General features: G+C 58.6%; 2 protein-coding genes across 2 annotated transcripts; both read left to right on the forward strand.

The window, feature by feature from the left end:
- The first annotated feature begins 6116 nt into the window (after positions 1 to 6116).
- LOC138733876 (class II histocompatibility antigen, B-L beta chain-like) lies at positions 6117 to 9457 on the forward strand. Its single transcript, XM_069881386.1, has 4 exons — positions 6117 to 6759; positions 7958 to 8239; positions 8316 to 8422; positions 9324 to 9457. Exons 1-4 carry the CDS (start codon positions 6117 to 6119, stop codon positions 9330 to 9332), a joined length of 1041 nt encoding a protein of 346 aa, XP_069737487.1. The 3' UTR covers positions 9333 to 9457.
- A 6531-nt stretch (positions 9458 to 15988) lies between these two features.
- Positions 15989 to 19072, forward strand: LOC138733877 (class II histocompatibility antigen, B-L beta chain-like). Its single transcript, XM_069881387.1, has 5 exons — positions 15989 to 16257; positions 17106 to 17375; positions 18453 to 18734; positions 18811 to 18917; positions 19001 to 19072. The coding sequence occupies exons 1-5, from the start codon at positions 16041 to 16043 to the stop codon at positions 19070 to 19072; spliced, it is 948 nt and encodes a 315-aa protein (XP_069737488.1). The 5' UTR covers positions 15989 to 16040.
- Positions 19073 to 27213: the final 8141 nt, after the last annotated feature.

A 27213-nucleotide genomic window follows, 5' to 3' on the forward strand; every position in this document is an offset into this window, starting at 1 on the left:
GAGAGCTGCACCGGGGGCTTCACTGCAACCTCGCTGGGAACACTGGGAGGCACTGGGAGGGAGATGGGGACACTGGGAGGCACTGGGATCCACCTGTGGGTGCAGCTCAGGTCTCCCCCTCCCCTCGCCCAACTGGAGGACGGTCCCACTTGTCCCATCCCTTGTTCCTTGGGAGGAGAGACCAGCACCCACCTCGCTCCAACCTCCTCCCCGCCAGCTGCAGAGAGCGACGAGGTCTCCCCTCAGCTCCTCTTCTCCACACCAAAGCCCCCTCAGACCCCTCACACGCTTCCCGGCCTCTCCACACCCCTCCCAGCTCCGGTCCCTTCTCCGCACGCTCTCCAGCCCCTCCAGGTCCCTCTTGGAACCAGGGAACGTTGGAATGGGTTGGGTTGGAAAAGTCCTTCCAGATCCAATCCAACTCTTGACCCGAGGTCACTCCCAAACCACGTCCCTTCCCAGGGTCTCCATCCCCTTCTCCGGACGCGCTCCAACCCCTCCAGGTCCCTCTTGGAGTGAGGAGCCCAAAACTGACCCCAGGGTTCCAGGTGCGGCCTCCCCAGGGGACGATCCCATCCCTGTGCCTGCTGGACACCCCATGGTGACCCCAGCCAGGATGCTGGTGGCCACCTGGGCCTCCGGGGCCACTGCTGGATCCTGTTGGGCCGCTGTCGACCAGCGCCCCAGGGCCTTTTCCTACCAGAAGGAATGGGAATGAAGGAGGGGAGGCCCTGGCCCAGGAAGCCAGAGAAACCTGGGCTGCCCCATCCCTGGAGGGCTTCAGGCTGGAGGAGCTTTGGAGCCCCTGATCCAGTGGGAGTTGTCCCTGCCCATGGCCGGGGGAGGATCTGGATGGGCTTGGAGGTCCCTTCCAACCCAAACCATTCCATGATCTCCATTGCCATCAGCATTAGCACCACCAGGATGGGACCTGGATGGGCTTTGAGGTCCCTTCCAGCCCAACCCATCCCATGCTGGGAGTTCTGGGAAGCCAGCATCCCTCACCCAGCCTGGGCACCGCGGGGCCGTCATCTCCATCAGCCGTGGGCAGCGAGACCAGAGCTGGGACTGGAGAGATTTCCCATCTATAAATTTTCCAACATTCTTTTCCTTCCCAAGGACTGATTTTCATGTTATTATCGTAGAGTGATAGAGTCACAGAATCATAGAATGGTTTGGGTTGGCGGAGACCTTAAAGCTCATCCAGTCGCAGCCCTCTGGCCCTGGGCAGGGACACCTCCCACTGGATCAGGGGCTCCAATCCCCCATCCAACCTGGCCTTGAACCCCTCCAGGGTTGGGGCAGATGCAACCTTCCGGGCCAACCTGTTCCAGGGCCTCCCCATCCTCATGGTGAAGAGATTTCTCCTTATGTCCAGTCGAACTCTGCCCCTCTCCAGTTTATCCCCATTGTCCCTTGTCCTGTCACCCCAAGCCTTTGGGAACAGCCCCTCCCCAGCTCTCTTGGAGCCCCTTCAGGCACTGGAAGCTGATCTAAGGTCTCCTCGGAGCCTTCTCTTCTCCAGGCTGAACAACCCCAACTCTCTCAGCCTCTCCTCGTATGCTCCAGCCCTCGGTTCATCCTTGTAGCCTCCTCTGGACCCGTTCCTACTGCTCCATCTCCTTCTCATCTTGAGGGTTCCAGAAATGGAGACAACACTCCAGATGAGGTCTCCCCAGAGTGGAGCAGAGGGGACAATCCCCTCCCTCGCCCTGCTGGCCGCGCGGCTTCTGATGCAGCCCTGGACGCGCTTGGATTCTGGGCTGTGAGCACACAGCTCCCAACACCCCAAGTCCTCCTCCTCATGCTGTTCTCCATCCCATCATCCCCCATCGTGTATTGAAGTCGGGGATTGCCCCGACCCAGGTGTAGGACCCTGCACTTGGCCCTGTTGAACCTCATGAGGTTCTCCAAGCCCCACTTCTCCAGCCTGTCCAGGTCCCTCGGGATGATCCCGTCCTGCAGGTGTGGCACCTGCCCCACTCAGCTCGCTGTCACCTCCAAACTTGCTGAGAGGGCCCTCGATCTCGCTGTCTGCGTCACTGCTGAAGATATTCAACAGCACCGATCCCAGTACGGACCCCTGAGGGACACCACTGGTCACCATCCTCCATCTGGACTTGAAGCCATTGACCACTACACTTCGAACACGACCCTCCAACCACTTTCTTATCCACTGAACCATCCACCCATCAAATCCATCTCCCTCCAGTTTAGAGAGAAGGATGCTGGGGGGGACCATGTCAGAGGCTTTGCAGAAGCCCAGGTAGATCCCATCCATCGGTTGAGCCGTGTCCACTGCTGAGGTCACCCACTAAGCTGCTCATACGGGACCTTCCCCTGGTGAAGCCGTGCTGGCTGCCGTTAATCACCTCCCTGTCCTCCATGGGCTTGAGCAGAGCTTCTAGGAGCATCTGTCCCACGATCTCCCCAGGCACAGGGGGGAGGCTGGCAGGTCAGTGATGCCCTGACTTGCGTTCCCTTTTTAGCAACAGGCACGACGTTACCCTTCTTCCAGCCCCCAGGGACTTCTCCCACCTGCCGTGACTTTTCAGATATCACGGAGAGTGGCTGGGCAACCACATCTGCCAGTCCCCTAAGGGCTCCGGGGTGCAGCTCCTCAGCTCCCATAGTCTTATAAATGTTCGGGTTCCTCAGCTGGTCACGAACCTGATCCTCCTCTCCAGTGGGAGAGGGTTTATCCCCTGGTCACCATCCTGCTGTCCCATGACGCGGGAGGGGAGAGGAGAGCGGTTATCAGGGAAGACTGAGCAGAAACGTTGTTAAGTCCCTCAGCCTTCTCCTCATCTGCTGAGCCGTGATCACCGTTTCCAACCATCAGTGGGATATGTAATCTTTGACCTTCCTCTTTTGGTTGATGGACCTGTAGAAGCTCTTCTCGTTGGTCTTCCCTTCCCTCGCCAAGTTCAGCTCCAGCTGTGCCGTGGCCTTCCTGGCTCCATCCCTACACAACCGGGCAGCGTCCTGAGGAACATCCCAGGTTCCCCGTCCCTGCTTGTCCTTCCCGTGTGGCTCCCTCTTCTTCTTGAGTTTAACCAGCGGGTCTCGACTCAGACATGCCGGTCTCTTCCCTTCCCTGCTTGATTTCCTACAGACGGGGACTGAGCGCTCTTGTGTTGCACGGAAACCATCTTCCAGCTCTGTTCTGCTCCCTTGTCTTGGAGGACGTCATCCCAGGGGATCCTACTGAGTAATTCCTTGACCAGCTGGGAGTCTGCTTTCCTGAAATGGTGCCCTGACTATGCCCCTCACCTGTCCCACATCCTAGCAACTCAGGTGAAAGATGCTAGCATCTCAGGAGAAAGTAATCCCCATGTTCCGGAAAAAAAGCCGGCAGGGAAGAAAACCAGCTTGGTTGAACAGAGAGATCTTGAGTGATATCAAGAAGAAGAGAAATGTTTATGGGCTCTGGAAGAGGGGACAGGCCTCTGGACTACAGGAGGGAGGTGAGATTGTGTAGGGAAAAAATCAGAAGGGCTAAGGCTCAGCTAGAAATCAGATTGGCCAAGTCTGTGAAAGATAACAAAAAATCTTTCTATAAATATATAAATAAGAAAAGGAGGACCAGGGAGACCATACAGTCCCTATTGGACACAGAAGGAACAACAGTGACAGGGGATGAGGAAAAGGCTGAGGTACTTAATGTCTTCTTTGCCTCAGTCTTTAATTGTAAAGAAAGTCGTTCCGTCTGTGCACAAACCCAGGAGCTAGAGGAGCCAAATGAGGCTCCCGTGATCCAAGAGGAGGTGGTCAGAGCCTTGCCAGCCCGACTAGACACCCACAAGTCTATGGGGCCGGACGGGATTCACCCAAGGGTACTGAAGGAGCTGGCGGATGTGCTGGCCAAACCCCTTTCCATCATCTTCCAGCAGCCCTGGAAGACTGGGGAAGTCCCACTGGACTGGAGGCTGACGTTGTGCCCGTCTACAAGAAGGGTCGCAGGGAGGATCCAGGGAACTCCAGGCCTGTCAGTCTGACCTCAGTGCCAGGGAAAGTCATGGAGCAGGTGATCTTGAGTGCGATCATGAAGCACATGCAAGAGAACCGGGTGATCAGGCCCAGTCAACACGGGGTCACAAAAGGCAGGTCTTGCCAGACTAACCTGATCGCCTTCTATGACAAAGTGACTCGGCTGCTGGATGAGGGAAAGGCTGTGGATGGATCTTCCTGGACTTTAGTAAAGCCTTTGACACAGTTTCTCCCAGCATTCTGCTTCAGAAACTGTCACCTCTGGGCTGGACAGGCGAACGCTCTCCTGGGTGGAAAACTGGTTGGCTGGAGGGCCCAGAGAGTGGTGGGAAATGGAGTTAACTCCAGCTGGAGGCCAGTGACAAGTGGGGTTCTCCATGGCTCAGTGCTGGGTCCAGCCCTGTTCAATGTCTTTATCAATGACCTGGATGAAGGCATCGAGTGCACCCTGAGCAAGTTTGCAGATGACACTAAGCTGGGTGGAAGTGTCGATCTGCTGGAGGGTCGGGAGGCTCCAAAGGGATCTGAACAGGCTGGATCCGCTGGGCTGAGACCAATGGGATGAGGTTTAACAAGGCCAAATGCCGGGTGCTGCCCTTGGGGCACAACAACCCTGAGCAGCTCCAGACTAGGAGAAGTCTGTCTAGAAAGCTGCCTGGAGGAGAGGGACCTGGGGGTGTTGGTTGACAGCGACTGAACATGAGTTCAGTCATTGCTCTCTCCAACTCCCTGAGAGGAGGTTGTGGAGAGGAGGGTGCTGGGCTCGTCTCCCAAGTAACGGGGGACAGGACGAGAGGGAATGGCCTCAAGCTCCACCGGGGGAGATTTAGGCTGGACATTAGGAAAAAATTTTCACAGAAAGGGTCATTGGGCACTGGCAGAGGCTGCCCAGGGAGGGGGTTGAGTCCCCTTCCCAGGAGGGGTTTAAGGTATGGGTGGATGAGGTGCTGAGGGACATGGTTTAGTGTTTGATGGGAATGGTTGGACTCGATGATCCGGTGGGTCTCTTCCAACCTGGTTATTCTATGATTCTATGATTCTATCCCTCTGGACCTTGAACTCCACCAGTGCCCGATCCCTGCAGCCCAGGCTGCCACCGATCCTAATGTCACTGGTCAGTTCGCTCCTATTGGTGACCACCAGGTCCAGTTTTGCATCTCCTCGGGTCGGGGTCTCTACCAGCTGCGCTAAGAAGTTACCCTCAATGCACTCCAGGAGTCTCCTGGATTGCCCACAGCTTGCCGGGATACTTTTCCAGCAGATGTCAGGGTGGTTGAATTCCCAGAGTAGGATCACAGAATCACAGAATCCCAGAATCAGTAGGTAGAAAGGACCCTCTGGATCATCGAGTCCAACCATTCCCATCAATCACTGACCCGTGTCCCTCAGCACCTCTTCCACCCGTCCCTTAAACCGCTCCGGGAAGGTGACTCAACCCCCTCCCTGGGCAGCCTCTGCCAGTGCCCGAAGACCTTTTCCATGAGATGCTTTTCCCTAATGTTCAGCTTGAAGGGATGGACCCAGAGGGACATGGACGATCAGGAGATTCAAGGCTGGGTGAACCTCGTGAGGTCCAAGGAGGCCAAGGGCGAGGTCCTGCACTGGGCCAGGGCAATGGAAGCCCAAGGCCAGGCTGGGTGGAGGATGGATCGGGATCAGCCCTGAGGAGAAGGACTTGGGGTGCTGGGGGAGGAGAAGCTCCCCACGAGGCAGCAGAGTTTGCTTCCAGCCCAGAACCCCCCGTGTCCCGGGCTGCATCCAAAGCCGGGGGAGCAGCAGGAGGGAGGGGATCCTGCCCCTCTGCTGGCTCTGGAGAGACCCGACCTGGAGCCCGAGTCCAGCTCTGGAGCCCTCAGCACGGGGAGGACACGGAGCTGTTGGGGCGAGGCCAGAGGGGCCACGGGGATGATGCGAGGGCTGGAGAGAGTTGGGGTTCTCCTGACTTGTTGAGGAGCTTCCAGTACAGAAAGGGGCTGCCCAGAGCAGGGGTGGCTGCCCCATCCCTGGAGGGTTCAAGGGCAGGTTGGATGAGGCTTGGAGCCCCTGATCCAGTGGGATTTGTCCCTGTCCATGGCAGCAGTTGGAAGGGGATGGGCTTTGAGGTCCCTTCCAACCCAAACCCTTCCATGATCTCCGTCCCCATCAGCATCAGCAGCACCGTGACGGGTACGACCATCATCTCCATCTCTGTCACTATGAACGGTCCTGTCACCCTCGTCACTATTGTCACTAGTGACACCGAGAGTGGGATTGGAGGCATCTCAGTGAGTTTGTCAGCGAAACCAGAGTGTGTGGGATGGTGGGAACGGTGGGAGAAGGGATGGACCGAGAGAGAAGGGCTGGATGGAGAGAGAAGGGATGGAATGAGAGGGAAGGGAAGGATCCAGAGGGAAGGGATGGATTTGAAAGGGAGTCCCCAGGCATCCTCCCACCTGCCGCATCGCTGGGCGCTGGAGGGGGAAGGGGCAGCGGCTCCTCACCCCAGCTCTGCACCAACAGGCTTCTTCCAGGATTATTTTAAATCCGAGTGCTACTTCACCAACGGCACCGAGCGGGTGAGGTTAGTGAAGAGATGCATCTACAACCGGGAGCAGTACGTGCACTTCGACAGCGATGTGGGGGTCTTCGTGGCCGACACCCCCCTGGGCGAGCCTGATGCCAAATACTGGAACAGCCAGGAGGACCTCCTGGAAGATGAACGGGCTGAAGTGGACACGTTCTGCCGACACAACTACGAGGCGTGGACTCCTTTCACCATGGATTGTCGAGGTGAGCGCGTGGCAGCCCCTCTCCGGGGGTCGGGCACGAGCCAAGCCCCCGGGCGCAGGAGGGCAGCGCGTGTCCGTGCCGCGCTCGCGCAGAGCCCCCGCGCCCTTCCCCGAGGCCCCCAGCCCCACCACGGCCGCGGCTGGACGGGACCCCCAGGGCTCCTCCAGTCCAGCTCCCGGCCCTGCCCACATCCCAGTCTCCAGCCCAAACCTCCCCTGGCCCAGCCGCAGGGGGTTCCTCTCATCCCATCGCTTGTTCCTGGCGAGAAGAGACCGACCCGCTGGACGAGGACGGGGCTGGGTGGTGGCCACAGGGGTTCAGCTTGGACGGCAGCAGAACTTTCTTCCCCAGAAGGGCTCTCAGGCCCTGGAACGGCTGCGCAGGGAGGTGGTGGAGTCCCCATCCCTGGAGGGGTTCCCAAGCCGGGCAGATGAAGTGCTCGGAGATCTGGGTTAGCAGTGGCCGCGTCCAGTTGGCCTTGAGGGTCTCCAAGGTCCTTCCCAACCTAGAGATTCAATATTTTCTGGTCTCTCGAACCTAGAGAGCTCGTACTGGTTGGGTTTGAAGGTCTCCAAAGTCTTTCCCAACCTCATGATTCAATGCTTTCTGGTTCCTCTTTGCTGTAAAGCTTCTCCAGGCTGAGCTTGAGGGTTTCCAAGGTCTTTCCCCACATTGTGATTCAATGGTTTCTCGCTCCTGGAGAGCTCCAGGTGGCCCTGAGGATTTCCAAACTCTTTCCCAACCTTGCGATTCAGTGCTTTCTGATTCCTCGTACATGGAGAGCTCCAACTGGGCTTCAGGGTCTCCAAGGTCTTTCCCAAATTAGTGATTCAATGTTTTCCAATCCCTCTAACCTGGAGAGCTCTGGTTGGCCTTGAGGGTCTCCAAGGTCTTTCCCAACCTAGCAATTCATTGCTGTCTGGTTCCTCATACCTGGACAGTCATTCCATTTGGGCTTGAGGGTCTCCAAGGTCCTTCCCAGCCTCGCCATTCCATGCTTTCTCGCCCCTGGAGAGCTCCGGCTGGTCTTGAGGGTGTCGGAGCCCTCTCCCAGCAGCCCCTCTGTGCTCTCTGCCTCCCGGCCTGCCCCGCGAGCCCCCGGCCCCCTGTCTGGGGAGCAGAGGGCGAGCCCTGGTCCAGGCTGGGTGGCCCCTGGGCTCTGGCAGCCCCGGGGCAGCTCTCTGGCGCTCTCCCCCAGTGCAGCCCCAGGTGGAAATCCACCCCGTGCAGTCGGGCTCCCTGCCCCAGCCCGACAGGCTGGTTTGTGCCGTGACGGATTTCTACCCCGCCGAGATCGAGGTGAAGTGGTTCAAGAACGGGCAGGAGGAGGTGGAGGGCGTGGTGTCCACGGACGTGATGCAGAACGGAGACTGGACCTACCAGGTGCTGGTGATGCTGGAAACCATCCCACAGCATGGGGAGACCTACACGTGCCAGGTGGAGCACGCCAGCCTGCAGCGCCCCGTCACCCAGGCGTGGGGTAAGAGCCTGGGCTGGGGGCAGGGGGAGTGGGACGGGGCCCCCCGAGCCCTGAGCCCCTGCTCTCGGCCCCGCAGAGCTGCAGGCGGACGGCGCCAGGAGCAAGATGCTGACAGGGGTGGGGGGCTTCGTGCTGGGCTTCGTCTTCCTGGCGCTGGGGCTCGTCCTCTACGGCCGCAACAAGGTCAGCGGGGGGATGGTTGGGGGGGGGCGGGGCGTTTAGAGGGTCATTGGGATCTTTGGGGGGCTGGGGTTAGGGGGATTATTGGGGTAGGGTGTTGGCTGAGGTCTGAGGCTTCATTGGGGTTTGGGGGATCATTGGGGTCTAGAGGGACCTGGGGTCTGAGGTGGTCATTGGGTTTTGGGGGGGTTCATGGTTATGGGGGGTTATTGGGGTCTGGGGGATCAGGGGTTTCAGGGGTCATTGGGATCTGGAGGGAGCTGGGGTCTGAGGGGATCATTGTTGTCCGGGGGGCCATTGGGCTTTGGGGTGTCATTGGGGTCTAGGGAGTCATCGGGGTTTCAGGGGACGTGGGTCTTTGGGGGATCATTAGAGTCTGGGGAGAGCTGAGATTTTTGGGGTGACTTTGGGGCCTGGGAGTCCTGGGATGTAGGGGGGTCATTGTGGTCGGGGGGGCTGGGGTTTGGGGGTCATAGGGTTTGGGGGGTCTGGGGTCTGGTGGGGATGTGGGGATTTGAGCTCTGGGTGTGTCATTGGGATCCAGGGGACCTGGTGCTTTGGGGGATCATTGGGCTCTGGGGGGTCATTAGGATCTGGGGACGTCATGGGACCTGGGGTGACTTGAGATTTGGGGGGATCAGCAGGGTCTAGGGAGGTCATTGGGGTCTGGGGGGACCTGGGGCCGTGGAGTATGTTGGCTTTTGGGGATCTGAAGACTGGGGATCCTTGGGATCTACAGGGACTTGGCATTTGCAGGGTCCCTGGGGTTTGGTGGGACTTGGGGTTTGGGGATCCTTCAGGTTTGGGGGCAATTGGGTTTTGGTGTGTCCCTGGGTCTTGGGGGTCTGTGGGGTCCCTGGGGTTTGGAGTCCCCGCCCCCCTCATCTCCTCCCTTTCCACCCAGAGCTCCTGAAGGAACCCCAGCTCCTGCGCAGCCGCTCCAGCGCCGTCCGTGCCCCCCAGCCCCCCGACCCCCGCCTGCCCCACTGCGGGCTCCCCCCAGCCCCCCCGCTGCTGCCTCGATGCTTGATAAACACTGAGAGCTGCACTGGGGGCTTCACTGCAACCTCGCTGGGGACACTGGGAGGCACTGGGAGGGAGATGGGGAGACTGGGAGGCACTGGGAGGGACCTGGGGAGACTGGGGGGCACTGGGAGCTGAGCTGGGCAGACTGAGGGGCACTGGGATCCAGCTGTGGGTGCAGCTCACGTCTCCCCATCCCCTCGCCCAACTGGAGGACAGTCCCTCTCGTCCCATCCCTTGTTCCTTGGGAGAAGAGACCAGCACCCACCTCGCTCCAACCTCCTCCCCGCCAGCTGCACAGAGCGACGAGGTCTCCCCTCAGCTCCTCTTCTCCACACCAAAGCCCCCTCAGACCCCTCACACCCTTCCCGGCCTCTCCACACCCCTCCCAGCTCCGGTCCCTTCTCCGCACGCTCTCCAGCCCCTCCAGGTCCCTCTTGGAACCAGGGAACGTTGGAATGGGTTGGGTTGGAAAAGTCCTTCCAGATCCAATCCAACTCTTGACCCGAGGTCACTCCCAAACCACGTCCCTTCCCAGGGTCTCCATCCCCTTCTCCGGACGCGCTCCAACCCCTCCAGTTCCCTCTTGGAGTGAGGAGCCCAAAACTGACCCCAGGGTTCCAGGTGCGGCCTCCCCACGGGACGATCCCATCCCATCCCTGTGCCTGCTGGACACCCCATGGTGACCCGAGCCAGGATGCTGGTGGCCACCTGGGCCTCCGGGGCCACTGCTGGATCCTGTTGGGCCGCTGTCGACCAGCGCCCCAGGGCCTTTTCCTACCAGAAGGGATGGGAATGAAGGAGGGGAGGCCCTGGCCCAGGAAGCCAGAGAAACCTGGGCTGCCCCATCCCTGGAGGGGTTCAGGCTGGAGGAGCTTTGGAGCCCCTGATCCAGTGGGAGTTGTCCCTGCCCATGGCCGGGGGAGGATCTGGATGGGCTTGGAGGTCCCTTCCAACCCAAACCATTCCATGATCTCCATCACCATCAGCATTAGCACCACCACGAGTCAAACTAGATGAGCTTTGAGGTCTCTCACAAAACAAACCATTCCACAATTCCATCATCTCCATCGCCATCAGCATTAGCACCACCAGGATTGGACCTGGATGGGCTTTGAGGTCCCTTCCAGCCCAACCCATCCCATGCTGGGAGTTCTGGGAAGCCAGCATCCCTCACCCAGCCTGGGCACCGCGGGGCCGTCATCTCCATCAGCCGTGGGCAGCGAGACCAGAGCTGGGACTGAAAAGATTTCCCATCTATAAATTTTCCAACATTCTTTTCCTTCCCAAGGACTGATTTTCATGTTATTATCGTAGAGTGATAGAGTCACAGAATCCTAGAATGGTTTGGGTTGTGGGAGACCTTAAAGCTCATCCAGTCGCAGCCCTCTGGCCCTGGGCAGGGACACCTCCCACTGGATCCGGGGCTCCAATCCCCCATCAACCTGGCCTGGAACCCCTCCAGGGATGGGGCAGATGCAACCTTCCGGGGCAACCTGTTCCAGGGCCTCCCCATCCTCATGGTGAAGAGATTTCTCCTTATGTCCAGTCGAACTCTGCCCCTCTCCAGTTTATCCCCATTGTCCCTTGTCCTGTCACCCCAAGCCTTTGGGAACAGCCCCTCCCCAGCTCTCTTGGAGCCCCTTCAGGCACTGGAAGCTGATCTAAGGTCTCCTCGGAGCCTTCTCTTCTCCAGGCTGAACAACCCCAACTCTCTCAGCCTCTCCTCGTATGCTCCAGCCCTCGGTTCATCCTTGTTGCCTCCTCTGGACCCGTTCCTACTGCTCCATCTCCTTCTCATCTCGAGGGTTCCAGAAGTGGAGACAACACTCCAGATGAGGTCTCACCAGAGTGGAGCCGAGGGGACAATCCCCTCCCTCGCCCTGCTGGCCGCGCGGCTTCTGATGCAGCCCAGGACGCGCTTGGATTCTGGGCTGTGAGCACACGTTGCTGGCTGGTTGAAGTTCTCCTCCCCCAGCACCCCAAGTCCTCCTCCTCATGCTGTTCTCCATCCCATCATCCCCCATCGTGTACTGAAGTCGGGGATTGCCCCGACCCAGGTGTAGGACCCTGCACTTGGCCCTGTTGAACCCCATGAGGTTCTCCCAGCCTCACTTCTCCAGCCTGTCCAGGTCCCTCGGGATGATCCCGTCCTTCAGGTGTGGCAACTGCCCCACCCAGCTCGCTGTCACCTCCAAACTTGCTGAGAGGGTCCTCGATCTCGCTGTTTGCGTCACTGCTGAAGATATTCAACAGCACCGATCCCAGTACGGACCCCTGAGGGACACCACTGGTCGCCATCCTCCATCTGGACTTGAAGCCATTGCCCACTACGCTTCGAACACAACCATCCAACCACTTTCTTCTCCCCTGAACCATCCACCCATCAAATCCATCTCCCTCCAGTTCAGAGAGAAGGATGCTGGGGGGGACCATATCAGAGGCTTTACAGAAGCCCAGGTAGATCCCATCCATCGGTTCAGCCGTGTCCACTGCTGAGGTCACCCACTAAGCTGGTCATACAGGACCTTCACTTCCCTGGCCAAGTTCAGCTCCAGCTGTGCCGTGGCCTTCCTGGCTCCATCCCTACACAACCGGGCAGCGTCCTGAGGAACATCCCAGGTTCCCCGTCCCTGCTTGTCCTGCCCGTGCAGCTCCCTCTTCTTCTTGAGTTTAACCAGTGGGTCTCGACTCAGACACGCCGGTCTCTTCCCTTCCCTGCTTGATTTCCTACAGACGGGGACTGAGCGCTCTTGTGTTGCACGGAAACCATCTTCCAGCTCTGTTCTGCTCCCTTGTCTTGGACGACGTCATCCCAGGGGATCCTACTGAGTAATTCCTTGACCAGCTGGGAGTCTGCTTTCCTGAAATGGTGTCCTGACTATACTCCTCACCTGTCCCACATCCTAGCAGCTCAGGAGAAAAATCCTAGCAGCTCAGGAGAAAGCCATCCCCGTGTTCTGGAAAAAAAGCCGTCAGGGGAGAAAGCCAGCTTGGTTGAACAGAGAGATCTTGAGTGATATCAAGAAGAAGAGAAATGTTTATGGGCTCTGGAAGAGGGGACAGGCCTCTTGGGTGGACTACAGGAGGGAGGTGAGATTGTGCAGAGAAAAAATCAGAAGGGCTAAGGCTCAGCTAGAAATCAGATTGGCAAAGTCTGTGAAAGATAACAAAAAATCCTTCTATAAATATATAAATAATAAAAGGAGGACCAGGGAGACCATACAGTCCCTATTGGACACAGAAGGAACAACAGTGACAGGGGATGAGGAAAAGGCTGAGGTACTTAATGCCTTCTTTGCCTCAGTCTTTAGTTGTAAAGAAAGTCGTTCCGTCTGTGCACAAACCCAGGAGCTAAAGGAGCCAAATGAGGCTCCCGTGATCCAAGAGGAGGTGGTCAGAGCCTTGCTAGCCCGACTAGACACCCACAAGTCTATGGGGCTGGATGGGATTCACCCAAGGGTATTGAAGGAGCTGGCGGGTGTGCTGGCCAAACCCCTTTCCATCATCTTCCAACAGTCCTGGAAGACTGGGGAAGTCCCACTGGACTGGAGGCTGATGTTGTGCCCGTCTACAAGAAGGGTCGCAGGGAGGATCCAGGGAACTCCAGGCCTGTCAGTCTGACCTCAGTGCCAGGGAAAGTCATGGAGCAGGTGATCTTGAGTGCGATCATGAAGCACATGCAAGAGAACCGGGTGATCAGGCCCAGTCAACACGGGGTCACAAAAGGCAGGTCTTGCCAAACTAACCTGATCGCCTTCTATGACAAAGTGACTCGGCTGCTGGATGAGGGAAAGGCTGTGGATGGATCTTCCTGGACTTCAGCAAAGCCTTTGACACAGTTTCTCACAGCATTCTGCTTCGGAAACTGTCACCTCTGGGCTGGACAGGCGCACACTCTCCTGGGTGGAAAACTGGTTGGCTGGAGGGCCCAGAGAGTGGTGGGAAATGGAGTTAACTCCAGCTGGAGACCAGTGACAAGTGGGGTTCCCCAGGGCTCAGTGCTGGGTCCAGCCCTGTTCAATGTCTTTATCAATGACCTGGATGAAGGCACCGAGTGCACCCTGACCAAGTTTTCAGACAACACTAAGCTGGGTGGAAGATGGATCTGCTGGAGGGTCGGGAGGCTCCAAAGGGATCTGAACAGGCTGGATCCATGGGCAGAGTCCAATGGCATGAGGTTTAACAAGGCCAAATGCCGGGTCCTGCACTTGGGGCACAACAACCCTGTGCAGCTCCAGACTAGGAGAAGTCTGTCTAGAAAGCTGCCTGGAGGAGAGGGACCTGGGGGGGTTGGTTGACAGTGACTGAACATGAGCCAGCAGGGGCCCAGGTGGCCAAGAAGGCTAATGGCATCTTGGCTTGGATCAGACACGGCGTGACCAGCAGGTCCAGGGAGGTTCTTCTCCCTCTGGACTCGGCACTGGGGAGACCGCTCCTCGAATCCTGTGTTCAGTTCTGGGCCCCTCACCACAAGAAGGATGTTGAGGCTCTGGAGTGAGTCCAGAGAAGAGCAACGAAGCTGGTGACGGGGCTGGAGAAGAAGAGGAGCAGCTGAGAGAGCTGGGGGTGTTTAGCCTGGAGAAGAGGAGGCTGAGGGGAGACCTCATTGCTCTCTGCAAGTCCCTGAGAGGAGATGGTGGAGAGGAGGGTGCTGGGCTCGTCTCCCAAGGGACAGGGGACAGGACGAGAGGGAATGGCCTCAAGCTCCACCAGGGGAGGTTTAGGCTGGACATTAGGAAAAAATCCTTCACAGAAAGGGTCATTGGGCACTGGCAGAGGCTGCCCAGGGAGGGGGTTGAGTCCCCTTCCCTGGAGGGGTTTAAGGGACGGGTGGACGAGGTGCTAAGGGACATGGTTTAGTCTTTGATAGGAATGGTTGGACTCGATGATCTGGTGGGTCTCTTCCAACCTGGTTATTCTATGATTCGATGATTCTATCCCTCTGGACCTTGAACTCCACCAGTGCCTGACCCCTGCAGCCCAGGCTGCCACCGATCCTAATGTCGCTGGTCAGTTCGCTCGTATTGGTGACCACCAGGTCCAGTTTTGCATCTCCTCGGGTGGGGGTCTCTATCAGCTGCACTAAGAAGTGACCCTCAATGCACTCCAGGAGTCTCCTGGATTGCCCCCAGCTTGCCGGGATACTTTTCCAGCAGATGTCGGGGTGGTTGAAGTCCCAGAGTAGGATCACAGAATCACAGAATCAGTAGGTAGAAAGGACCCTCTGGATCATCGAGTCCAACCATTCCCATCAATCACTAACCCATGTCCCTCAGCACCTCGTCCACCCGTCCCTTAAACCGCTCCGGGAAGGTGACTCAACCCCCTCCCTGGGCAGCCTCTGCCAGTGCCCGAAGACCTTTTCCATGAGATGCTTTTCGCTAATGTTCAGCTTGAAGGGATGGACCCAGAGGGAAGGGATGGACCCAGAGGGAAGGGATAGATGCAGAGGGCAGGGATGGATCCAGAGGGCAGGCATGGATCCAGAGGGATGGGATGGATTGAAAGGGAAGTTATGGACCCAGAAGGAATTATAGGATCTAGAATGGAGAGATTGACCCAGAGGGAAGTGGTGGATGCCAGCGTTGCAGCCTGTTCAGATCCCTTTGGAGACTCAAAACCCACCAGGAGATTGACAGCTCCTCCCAGCTTAGTGTCCTCTGCAAAGTCGCTGAGGGTGCCCTGGATGCCTTCATCCAGGTCATTGATAAAGATGTTGAAAAGGGAAGGGATGGATCCAGAGGGAAGGGAGGGACCTAGAGGGATGAGATGGAGCTAGGGCAAAGGGATGGAGCCAGGGGGAAGAGATGGACCCAGAGGGAAGGGATGGACCCAGAGGGAAGGGATGGACCTAGAGGGAAATGATAAGATGGGAGGAAAGAGATGGGTCCCGATGCAAGTGTTAGACCCAGAGGGAAGGCTTGGATCCAGACAGGATGGATTGAATGAGACGGAATGATAGAATCACCAGGTTGGAAAAGGCCTCTTGGATCATTGACTCCAACCATTCCTGTTGGCCACTAAACCTCAGCACCTCGTCCACCCATCCCTTAAACACCTCCAGGAAACTCAACCCCCTCCCTGGGCAGCCTGTTCCAGTGCCCAATGACCCTTTCCATGAAAAAATTTTCCTAATATCCAGCCTGAATTGATGGATCCAGAGGTCAGGGATGGAGACAGAGGGAAAGTATGGACCCAGAGGGAAGGGATAGATCCAGAGGGCAGGGATGGATCCAGAGGGAAGGGATGGACCCAGAGGGAAGGGATGGACACAGAGGGAAGGGATGGATCCAGAGGGAAGGGATGGATCTAGAGGGAAGGGCTGGATCCAGAGGGCAGGGATGGACCCAGAGGGCAGGGATGGACCCAGAGGGAAGGGATGGATCCCGAGGGCAGTGGTGCATCCAGGTGAAGAGATGCCCCCAGAGGAGAAGGACGGGGCAGCTGGGGCAGGAGAAGCTCTCCAAGCTGTGGGCCAATGGCAGGGAGCCCCGAGGGCGCCTCAGCTGTTCCCAGGCAGAGCCCCGGCCCAGAGCACCCTGAGGAGCAGACAGACGGACGGCCGCGCGCCCGCGCCTCTGCCTGGAGACGAGTGATGCTGCCCAGCTGCGCTGCGCACTGGGCCGCGCTGGGACTGCCAGTGGCGCCACTGGGCAGCACTGGGGCAGAGTGCGGCTGGCTCGGGGGTGCCGGCACCTCTGCCTTCTGTGCCGGGAGCACCATGGGGGCTGCTGGCGTGCTGGGAGCTGGGGCCGTGCTGGTGGCACTGGTGGCGCTGGGAGCCCACGGGGCTGCCGGCGAGGAGAGCCGAGGTGAGCTCAGCCCCACGGCGTGGGGAGGTGCTGGGCGCTGCCGGGGGGCCGGAGCCCAAGCCCGGCTTGGGGCCCTCCCCAGGGGGAGAGGGGGTGGGATGGGGAAAGGGGGTCCCCGGGCATGACCCTGGGGAAGGGATGGATCCAGAGGGAAGGGATGGAGCTTGTGGGAAGGGATTGACCTGGAGGGAAGGGATGGGGCCAGGGGAAGTGACAGATCTAGAGGGAATAGATGGAGCTAGAGGGAAGGGATAGACCTGGAGGGAAGGGATGGATCCAGAGGGAAGGGATGGAACCAGAGGGTAGGGATGGAGCTAGAGGGGTGAGATGGAGCTAGGGCAAGGGACGGAGCTAGTGGGAAGGGTGGGGTCGGAGGGAAGAGATGGATCCAGAGGGAAGGGATGGACCTAGAGGGAAATGATAAGATGGGAGGAAAGAGATGGGCCCCCATGCAAGTGTTAGACCCAGAGGGAAGGCTTGGATCCAGACAGGAGGGATTGAATGAGACAGAATGATAGAATCACCAGGTTGGAAAAGGCCTCTTGGATCATCGAGTCCAACCATTCCTGTCGGCCACTAAACCTCAGCACCTCATCCACCCATCCCTTAAACACCTCCAGGAAACTCAACCCCCTCCCTGGGCAGCCTGTTCCAGTGCCCAATGACCCTTTCCATGAAAAAATTTTCCTAATATCCAGCCTGAATGGATGGCCCCAAAGGGAAGGGATGGACCCAGAGGGAAGAGATGGATCCAGAGGGAAGGTATGAACCTAGATTTTGGGAGTGGATCCAGAGGGAAGGGATGGATTTCAAACGGGGTCCCCGGGCCTCCTCCCACCTGCCCCATCGCTTCTTCCAGTACCAGCATAAAGCCGACTGCTACTTCACCAACGGCACCGAGCGGGTGAGGTTTGTCCACAGACAAATCTACAACCGGGTACAGTATGTGCACTTCAACAGCGATGTCGGGGTCTACGTGGCCGACACCCCCCTGGGCGAGCCTGATGCCAGATACTTCAACAGCCAGGAGGACATCCTGGAACGTGCACGGGCTGCAGTGGACACGTTCTGCCGACACAACTACGAGGCGTATTCCTCTTTCTCCGTGGATCGTCGAGGTGAGCGCGTGGCAGCCCCTCTCCGGGGGTCGGGCACGAGCCAAGCCCCCGGGCGCAGGAGGGCAGCGCGTGTCCGTGCCGCGCTCGCGCAGAGCCCCCGCGCCCTTCCCCGAGGCCCCCAGCCCCACCACGGCCGCGGCTGGACGGGACCCCCAGGGCTCCTCCAGTCCAGCTCCCGGCCCTGCCCACATCCCAGTCTCCAGCCCAAACCTCCCCTGGCCCAGCCGCAGGGGGTTCCTCTCATCCCATCGCTTGTTCCTGGCGAGAAGAGACCCACCCGCTGGACGAGGACGGGGCTGGGTGGTGGCCACAGGGGTTCGGCTTGGACGGCAGCACAACTTTCTTCCCCAGAAGGGCTCTGAGGCCCCGGAACGGCTGCGCAGGGAGGTGGTGGAGTCCCCATCCCTGGAGGGGTTCCCAAGCCGGGCAGATGAAGTGCTCGGAGATCTGGGTTAGCAGTGGCCGCGTCCAGTTGGCCTTGAGGGTCTCCAAGGTCCTTCCCAACCTAGCGATTCAATATTTTCTGGTCTCTCGTATCTGGAGAGCTTGTACTGGTTGGGTTTGAAGGTCTCCAAAGTCCTTCCCAACCTTGCGATTCAATATTTTCTGGTTCCTCTTTGCTGTAAAGCTTCTCCAGGCTGAGCTTGAGGGTTTCCAAGGTCTTTCCCAACATTGTGATTCAATGGTTTCTCGCTCCTGGAGAGCTCCAGGTGGCCTTGAGGGTTTCCAAGGTCTTTCCCAAATAAGTGATTCAATGCTTTCCAGTCCCTCTAACCTGGAGAGCTCTGGTTGGCCTTGTGGGTCTCCAAGATCTTTTCCAACCTCGCAATTCAATTGTTTCTGGTTCCTCATACCTGGAGAGCTCTGGGTGGGCTTGAGCATCTCCAAGGTCCTTCCCAGCCTCACCTTGAGGGTGTCGGAGCCCTCTCCCAGCAGCGCCTCTGTGCTCTCTGCCTCCCGGCCTGCCCCGCGAGCCCCCGGCCCCCTGTCTGGGGAGCAGAGGGCGAGCCCTGGTCCAGGCTGGGTGGCCCCTGGGCTCTGGCAGCCCCGGGGCAGCTCTCTGGCGCTCTCCCCCAGTGCAGCCCCAGGTGGAAATCCACCCCGTGCAGTCGGGCTCCCTGCCCCAGACCGACAGGCTGGTTTGTGCCGTGACGGATTTCTACCCCGCCGAGATCGAGGTGAAGTGGTTCAAGAACGGGCACGAGGAGGTGGAGGGCGTGGTGTCCACGGACGTGATGCAGAACGGAGACTGGACCTACCAGGTGCTGGTGATGCTGGAAAGCATCCCGCAGCGCGGGGACACCTACACGTGCCAGGTGGAGCACGCCAGCCTGCAGCGCCCCGTCACCCAGGCGTGGGGTAAGAGCCTGGGCTGGAGGCAGGGGGAGTGGGACGGGGCCCCCCGAGCCCTGAGCCCCTGCTCTCGGCCCTGCAGAGCTGCAGGCGGACGGTGCCAGGAGCAAGATGCTGACGGGGGTGGGGGGCTTCGTGCTGGGCTTCGTCTTCCTGGCGCTGGGGCTCGTCCTCTACGGCCGCAACAACGTCAGCAGGGGACAGGGGGACAGCGGGCTGGGGCTCAGTGGGGTCTGGGTGTCATTGGGGTCTGGGGTTTCTTTGGGGTTTAGGGTGTCATTGGGTTCTGTGGGGGACCTGGGACTTCGGGGGTCTTTGGGATCTGGTGGGATCTGGGGCTTTGAGGGGTCTGGGGTTTGGTGAGGATGTGGGGATTGGGGGACCTTTGAGTTCTTGGGGCTCACTGGGTTTTGGGGGCATCTGGGGGTCTTTGAGGTCTGGGGGATCATTGGGTTCTGGGGGGACCTGGATTTGAGAGGGGGTCTTTGGGGTATGGGAGTGCTGGGGTTTGGGGGTTCATTGGGGTCTTGGGGGTTATTGGGGTCTGGGAGGACCTGGACTTTGGAGGATCATTGGGGTCTGGGGGGTCATTTCGTTCTGGGGGTTCCTTGGGGTCTGGGGATGTCATTAGGGTCTTAGGGGGATCTGGGGTTTTGGGGAGTCATTGGAGTCTGGGGGCGTCATTAGGGTCTGTGGGGATCTGGGTCTTTGGGAAGTCATTAGGGTCTGGGAGATCATTGGGTCCTGGGGAGGCGTGGGGTTTGGGGGGTCATTGTGATCTGGGGTTCTCTTTGGTTTTGGGGTCCCTGGAGTCTGGGGGTCCCTAGGATTTAAAGGGATCTGGGGCATTGGGTGTTTCTAGGGTTTCGGGATCCTTGGGGTTTGGTGGGACTTGGGTATCCTTCAGGTTTGCGGGCAAATGGGGTTTGGGGGTCTCTGGGGTTTGAGTCCCTGAGTTTCAATTCAGTCCCTGGGGTTTGGGAAGGTTCCTCAGGTCTCTGGGGGTTCCAGGACCTCGAGAGATCCCAAGGGCTGGTGGAGACCTAGGGACTGGGGGTCCATGAGGTCTGGGGGGATCTGGGGTTTGAGGGGTTCCTGGTGTTTGGGGGTACTTGGGGTTTGTGGATCTCTGGGGTCTGGAGTGTCCTTGGGGTTGGAGGGTCTCTGGGATTTGGGGGCGGGGGGAAACGTGGGGTTCGGGGGGTCCTGGGTTTGGGTGTCCCTGGGGTTTGTATCAGTCCCTGGGGTTTGTATCAGTCCCTGGTCTTTGCAGAGTCCATAGTGTTCATGGTGCTCCCTGGAGTCTTGGGGTCACTGGGTCTGGAGGTCATTGGGGTCTGGGGGTGACCTGCGGTCTGGAGGGAACCTGGGGTTTGGGTGGGTCTTTGCGGTCTGTGGGTGTTGTTGGTGACTGGGGTTTTGGGGTCTCTTTGGTTTTGGGGTGCCTGGAGTCTGGGGGTCACGAGGGTTTAAGGGATCTGGGGCGTTGGGTGTTTCTAGGGTTTCAGGATCCTTGGGATCTACGGGGACCTGGGGTTTGCAGGGTCCATGGGGTTTGGTGGGACTTGGGGTTTGGGGGTCTCTGGATTGTGGTGGTTCCCTGGGGTTTGGGGTCCCTGCCCCCCTCATCTCCGCCCTTTCCCCCCCCAGAGCTCCTGAAGGAACCCCAGCTCCTGCGCAGCCGCTCCAGCGCCGTCCGTGCCCCCCAGCCCCCCGACCCCCGCCTGCCCCACTGCGGGCTCCCCCCAGCCCCCCAACTGCTGCCTCGATGCTTGATAAACACTGAGAGCTGCACTGGGGGCTTCACTGCAGCCTCGCTGGGGAGACTGGGAGGCACTGGGAGGGAGATGGGGAGTCTGGGAGGCACTGGGAGCTGAGCTGGGCAGACTGGGGGGCACTGGGATCCAGCTGTGGGTGCAGCTCACGTCTCCCCATCCCCTCACCCAACTGGAGGACAGTCCCTCTCGTCCCATCGCTTGTTCCTTGGGAGAAGAGACCAGCACCCACCTCGCTCCAACCTCCTCCCCGCCAGCTGCAGAGAGCAACGAGGTCTCCCCTCAGCTCCTCTTCTCCACACCAAACCCCCCTCAGATCCCTCAAACCCTTCCCGGCCTCTCCACACCCCTCCCAGGTCCGGTCCCTTCTCCGCACGCTCTCCAGCCCCTCCAGGTCCCTCTTGGAACCAGGGAACATTGGAATGGGTTGGGTTGGAAAAGTCCTTCCAGATCCAATCCAACTCTTGACCCGAGGTCACTCCCAAACCACGTCCCTTCCCAGGGTCTCCATCCCCTTCTCCGCATGCGCTCCAGCCCCTCCAGGTCCCTCTTGGAGTGAGGAGCCCAAAACTGACCCCAGGGTTCCAGGTGCGGCCTCCCCAGGGGACGATCCCATCCCTGTGCCTGCTGGACACCCCATAGTTACCCCAGCCAGGATGCTGGTGGCCACCTGGGCCTCCGGGGCCACTGCTGGATCCTGTTGGGCCGATATCGACCAGTGCCCCAGGGCCTTTTCCTACCAGAAGGGATGGGAATGAAGGAGGGGAGGCCCTGGCCCAGGAAGCCAGAGAAACCTGGGCTGCCCCATCCCTGGAGGGGTTCAGGCTGGAGGAGCTTTGGAGCCCCTGATCCAGTGGGAGTTGTCCCTGCCCATGGCCAGGGGAGGATCGGGATGGGCTTGGAGGTCCCTTCCAACCCAAACCATTCCATGATCTCCATCACAATCAGCATTAGCACCACCACGAGTCAAACTAGATGAGCTTTGAGGTCTCTCACAAAACAAACCATTCCACAATTCCATGATCTCCATCACCATCAGCATTAGCACCACCAGGATGGGACCTGGATGGGCTTTGAGGTCCCTTCCAGCCCAACCCATCCCATGCTGGGAGTTCTGGGAAGCCAGCATCCTTCACCCAGCCTGGGCACCGCGGGGCTGTCATCTCCATCAGCTGTGGGCAGCGAGACCAGAGCTGGGACTGAAGAGATTTCCCATCTATAAATTTTCCAACATCCTTTTCCTTCCATTCTTTCCTTCTTGATTTTCATGTTATTATCGTAGAGTGATAGAGTCACAGAATCATAGAATGGTTTGGGTTGGCGGAGACCTTAAAGCTCATCCAGTCGCAGCCCTCTGGCCCTGGGCAGGGACACCTCCCACTGGATCCGGGGCTCCAATCCCCCATCCAACCTGGCCTGGAACCCCTCCAGGGATGGGGCAGATGCAACCTTCCGGGGCAACCTGTTCCAGTTCCTCCCCATCCTCATGGTGAAGAGATTTCTCGTTATGTCCAGCCAAACTCTGCCCCTCTCCAGTTTATCCCCATCGTCCCTTGTCCTGTCACCCCAAGCCTTTGGGAACAGCCCCTCCCCAGCTCTCTTGGAGCCCCTTCAGGCACTGGAAGCTGCTCTAAGGTCTCCTCGGAGCCTTCTCTTCTCCAGGCTGAACAACCCCAACTCTCTCAGCCTGTGAAAGATGACAAAAAATCCTTCTATAAATATAGAAATAATAAAAGGAGGACTAGGGAGACCATACAGTCCCTATTGGACGCAGAAGGAGCAATAGTTGCAGTTGGAGGCCAGTGACAAGTGGGGTTCCCCAGGGCTCAGTGCTGGGTCCAGCCCTGTTCAATGTCTTTATCAATGACCTGGATGAAGGCATCGAGTGCACCCTTAGCAAGTTTGGGGATGACACTGAGCTGGGTGGAAGCGTGGATCTGCTGGAGGGTCGGGAGGCTCCAAAGGGATCGGAGCAGGCTGGATCCATGGCCTGAGTCCAATGGGATGAGGTTTAACAAGGCCAAATGCCGGGTCCTGCACTTGGGGCACAACAACCCTATGCAGTGCTACAGACTAGGAGAAGTCTGTCTAGAAAGCTGCCTGGAGGAGAGGGACCTGGGGGTGTTGGTTGACAGCGACTGAACATGAGCCAGCAGTGGCCCAGGTGGCCAAGAAGGCCAATGGCATCTTGGCTTGGATCAGACACGGCGTGGCCAGCAGGTCCAGGGAGGTTCTTCTCCCTCTGGACTCGGCACTGGTGAGACCGCTCCTCGAATCCTGTGTTCAGTTCTGGGCCCCTCACCACAAGAAGGATGTTGAGGCTCTGGAGCGAGTCCAGAGAAGAGCAACAAAGCTGGTGAGGGGGCTGGAGAACAACAGGAGCGGCTGAGAGAGCTGGGGGTGTTTAGCCTGGAGAAGAGGAGGCTGAGGGGAGACCTCATTGCTCTCTCCAACTACCTGAAAGGAGGTTGTGGAGAGGAGGGAGCTGGCCTCTTCTCCCAAGTGACAGGCGACAGGACGAGAGGGAATGGCCTCAAGCTCCACCATGGGAGAATTAGGCTGGACATTAGGAAAAAATTCTTCACGGAAAGGGTCATTGGGCAGTGGCAGAGGCTGCCCAGGGAGGTGGTTGAGTCCCCTTCCCTGGAGGGGTTTAAGGCACGGGTGGACGAGGTGCTAAGGGATATGGGTTAGTATTTGATGAGAATGGTTGGACTCGATGATCCAGTGGGTCTCTTCCAACCTGGTTATTCTATGATTCTATGATTCTATCCCTCTGGACCTTGAGCTCCACCAGTGCCCGATCCCTGCAGCCCAGGCTGCCACCGATCATAATGTCTCTGTTCAGTTCGCTCGTATTGGTGACCACCAGGTCCAGTTTTGCATCTCCTCGGGTCGGGGTCTCTATCAGCTGCGCTAAGAAGTTACCCTCAATGCACTCCAGGAGTCTCCTGGATTGCCCCCAGCTTGCCGGGATACTTTTCCAGCAGATGTTGGGGTGGTTGAAATCCCAGAGCAGGATCACAGAATAACAGAATCCCAGAATCACTAGGTAGAAAGGACCCTCTGGATCATCGAGTCCAACCATTCCCATCAATCACTAACCCATGTCCCTCAGCGCCTCGTCCACCCGTCCTTTAAACCCCTCCAGGAAGGTGACTCAACCCCCTCCCTGGGCAGCCTTTGCCAGTGCCCAATGACCCTTTCCATGAGATGCTTTTCCCTAATGTCCAGCATGAAGGGATGGACCCAGAGGGAAGGGATGGACCCAGAGGGAAGGGATGGACCTAGAGGGAAATGATAAGATGGGAGGAAAGCCTGGAGAAGAGGAGGCTGAGGGGAGACCTCATTGCTCTATACAACTACCTGAAAGGAGGTTGTAGAGAGGAGGGTGCTGGCCTCTCCTCCCCAGTGACAGGGGACAGAACAAGAGGGAATGGCCTCAAGCTCCGCCAGGGGAGATTTAGACTGGACGTTAGGAAAAAATTCTTTACAGAAAGGGTCATTGGGCACTGGAACAGGCTGCCCAGGGAGGGGGTTGAGTCACCTTCCCTGGAGGTGTTTAAGGCACGAGTGGACAAGGTGCTGAGGGACATGGGTTAGTGATTGATGGGAATGGTTGGACTCGATGATCCGGTGGGTCTCTACCAACCTGGTTAATCTGTGATTCTGTGATTCTGTGATTCTGTGAAAGAGATGGGCCCCGGTGCAAGTGTTAGACCCAGAGGGAAGGCTTGGATCCAGACAGGATGGAGTGAATGAGACGGAATGATAGAATCACCAGGTTGGAAAAGGCCTCTTGGATCATCGACTCCAACCATTCCTGTCGGCCAGTAAACCTCAGCACCTCGTCCACCCATCCCTTAAACACCTCCAGGAAACTCAACCCCCTCCCTGGGCAGCCTATTCCAGTGCCCAATGACCCTTTCCATGAAAAAAATTTCCTGACATCCAGCCTGAATGGATGGCCCCAAAGGGAAGGGATGGACCCAGAGGGAAGGGAAGGATCCAAAGGGAAGAGAAGGATCCAAAGGGAAGTTATGGATCCAGAGGGATTGAAAGGGAAGTTATGGATTCAGAGGGAATTATAGAATCTAGAAGGGAGAGATGGACCCAGAGGGAAGTGGAAGATCCCAGCGTTGCAGCCTGTTCAGATCCCTTTGGAGACTCAAAACCCCCCAGGAGATCAACAGCTCCTCCCAGCTTAGTGTCCTCTGCAAAGTCGCTGAGGGTGTCCTGGATGCCTTCATCCAGGTCAGTGATAAAGATGTTGAAAAGGGAAGGGATGGATCCAGAAGGAAGGGATGGAGCTACGGGGAAGGGATGGATCCAGAGGGAAGGGATGGTGCTAGGGGTAATGGATGGAGACAGGGGTAAGGGATGGAGCTAGAGGGAAGGGCTGGATCCAGAGGGAAGTGATGGAGTCAGGGGGAAGTGACAATCCTAGAGGGAAGGGATGGAGTTAGGGGGAAGGTATGGGGTTAGGGGGAGGGGATGGAGCTAGGAGGCAAGGATGGACTAAGAGGGAAGAGATGGAGCTAGAGGGAGGGGATGGACCTGGAGGGAAGGGATGGATCCGGAGGGAAGGGATGGAGATAGAGGGAAGAGGTGGACCTGGAGGGAAGAGATAGAACTGGGGGGAAGGGATGGATCCGGAGGGAAGGGATGGAGATAGAGGGAAGAGGTGGACCTGGAGGGAAGAGATAGAACTGGGGGGAAGGGATGGATCTGGAGAGAATGAATTGTCCTAGAGGGAAGTGTTGGATGCAGAGAGAAGGGATGGAACCAGAAGGAAGAGATGGACCTACAGGGATGAGATGGAGCTCGGGGGAAGGGATGGAGCTAGGGGGAAGGGATTGGCCTAGAGGGAAGGGAAGGATCTGAGGAAAGGGATGTGTCCAGAGGAAGTAGATGGACCCAGAGAGAAGGAACGGATTGAAAGGGGAGGGATGGATTGAAAAGGAAGGAATGGATTGAAAGGGAAGGGATGGATCCAGAGGGAATTAAAGGATCTAGGAGGGAGAGATGGAAACAGAGGGAAGTGGTGGATCCCAGCAGTCCAGCCTGTTCAGATCCTTTTGGAGACTCAAAACCCTCCAGTAGATGGACAGCTCCTCTCAGCTTAGTGTCCTCTGCAAACTTGCTGAGAGTGCATTCGATGGCTTCATCCAGGTCATTGATAAGATGTTGAAAAGGGAAGGGATGGATCCAGAGAGAAGGGATGGAACTAGAGAGAAGGGATGGACCCAGAGGGAAGGGATGGACCCAGAAGGAAGGGATGGATCCAGAAGGAAAGGATGGATCCAGAGGGAAGGGATGGACCCAGAGGGAAGGGATGGACCCAGAGGGCAGGGATGGATCCAGAGGGAAGGGCTGGATCCAGAGGGCAGTGGTGCATCCAGGGGAAGAGATGCCCCCAGAGGAGAAGGACGGGGCAGCTGGGGCAGGAGAAGCTCTCCAAGCTGTGGGCCAATGGCAGGGAGCCCCGAGGGCGCCTCAGCTGTTCCCAGGCAGAGCCCCGGCCCAGAGCACCCTGAGGAGCAGACAGACGGACGGCCGCGCGCCCGCGCCTCTGCCTGGAGACGAGTGATGCTGCCCAGCTGCGCTGCGCACTGGGCCGCGCTGGGACTGCCAGTGGCGCCACTGGGCAGCACTGGGGCAGAGTGCGGCTGGCTCGGGGGTGCCGGCACCTCTGCCTTCTGTGCCGGGAGCACCATGGGGGCTGCTGGCGTGCTGGGAGCTGGGGCCGTGCTGGTGGCACTGGTGGCGCTGGGAGCCCACGGGGCTGCCGGCGAGGAGAGCCGAGGTGAGCTCAGCCCCACGGCGTGGGGAGGTGCTGGGCGCTGCCGGGGGGCCGGAGCCCAAGCCCGGCTTGGGGGGCCGCGAGGGCGAGCCAGGGGGAGAGGGGGTGGCATGGGGAAAGGGGGTCCCCGGGCATGAGCCTGGGGAAGGGATAGAGCTGGAGGGAAGGGATGGAGCTAGGGGGAAGGGATGGATCCAGAGGGAAGGGATGGAGCTGGAGGGAAGGGATGGATTTAGGGGGAAGGGATGGATTTAGGGGGAAGGGTAGGAGCTGGGGGGAAGTGATGGAGCAAGGGGGAAGGGATTGACCTGGAGGGAAGGGATGGAGCTAGAAGGAAGGGATGGAGATAGGGGGTAGGGATGGAGACAGGAGGTAGGGATGGAGGTAGAGGGAAGGGAAGGAGCTAGAGGGAAGGGCTGGATCCAGAGGGAAGGGATGGAGCCAGGGGGAAGTGACAGATCTAGAGGGAAGGAATGGAGTTAGGGGGAAGGGACGGAACTAGGAGGCAGGGAAGGACTAAGAAGGAAGGGATGGAGCTAGAGGGAAGGGATGAACCTGGAGGGAAGGGATGGGTCCATAGGGAAGGGATTGAGCTAGAGGGAAGGGATGGACCTGGAGGGAAGAGATAGAACTAGGGGGAAAGGATGGATCCAGGGGGAAAGGATGGAGCCAGAGGGAAGGGATGGATCCAGAGGGGAGGGATGGACCTAGAGGGCAGGGATGGATCCAGGGGGAAGGGATGGATCCAGAGGGCCGTGGTGCATCCAGGGGAAGATATGCCCCCGGAGGAGAAGGACGGGGCAGCTGGGGCAGGAGAAGCTCTCCAAGCTGTGGGCCAATGGCAGGGAGCCCCGAGGGCGCCTCAGCTGTTCCCAGGCAGAGCCCTGGGGGGAAGGGATGGAGTTAG

Source organism: Phaenicophaeus curvirostris, unplaced genomic scaffold, assembly GCF_032191515.1.
Source record: "Phaenicophaeus curvirostris isolate KB17595 unplaced genomic scaffold, BPBGC_Pcur_1.0 scaffold_44, whole genome shotgun sequence".
Taxonomy (NCBI): Eukaryota; Metazoa; Chordata; class Aves; order Cuculiformes; family Cuculidae; genus Phaenicophaeus; species Phaenicophaeus curvirostris.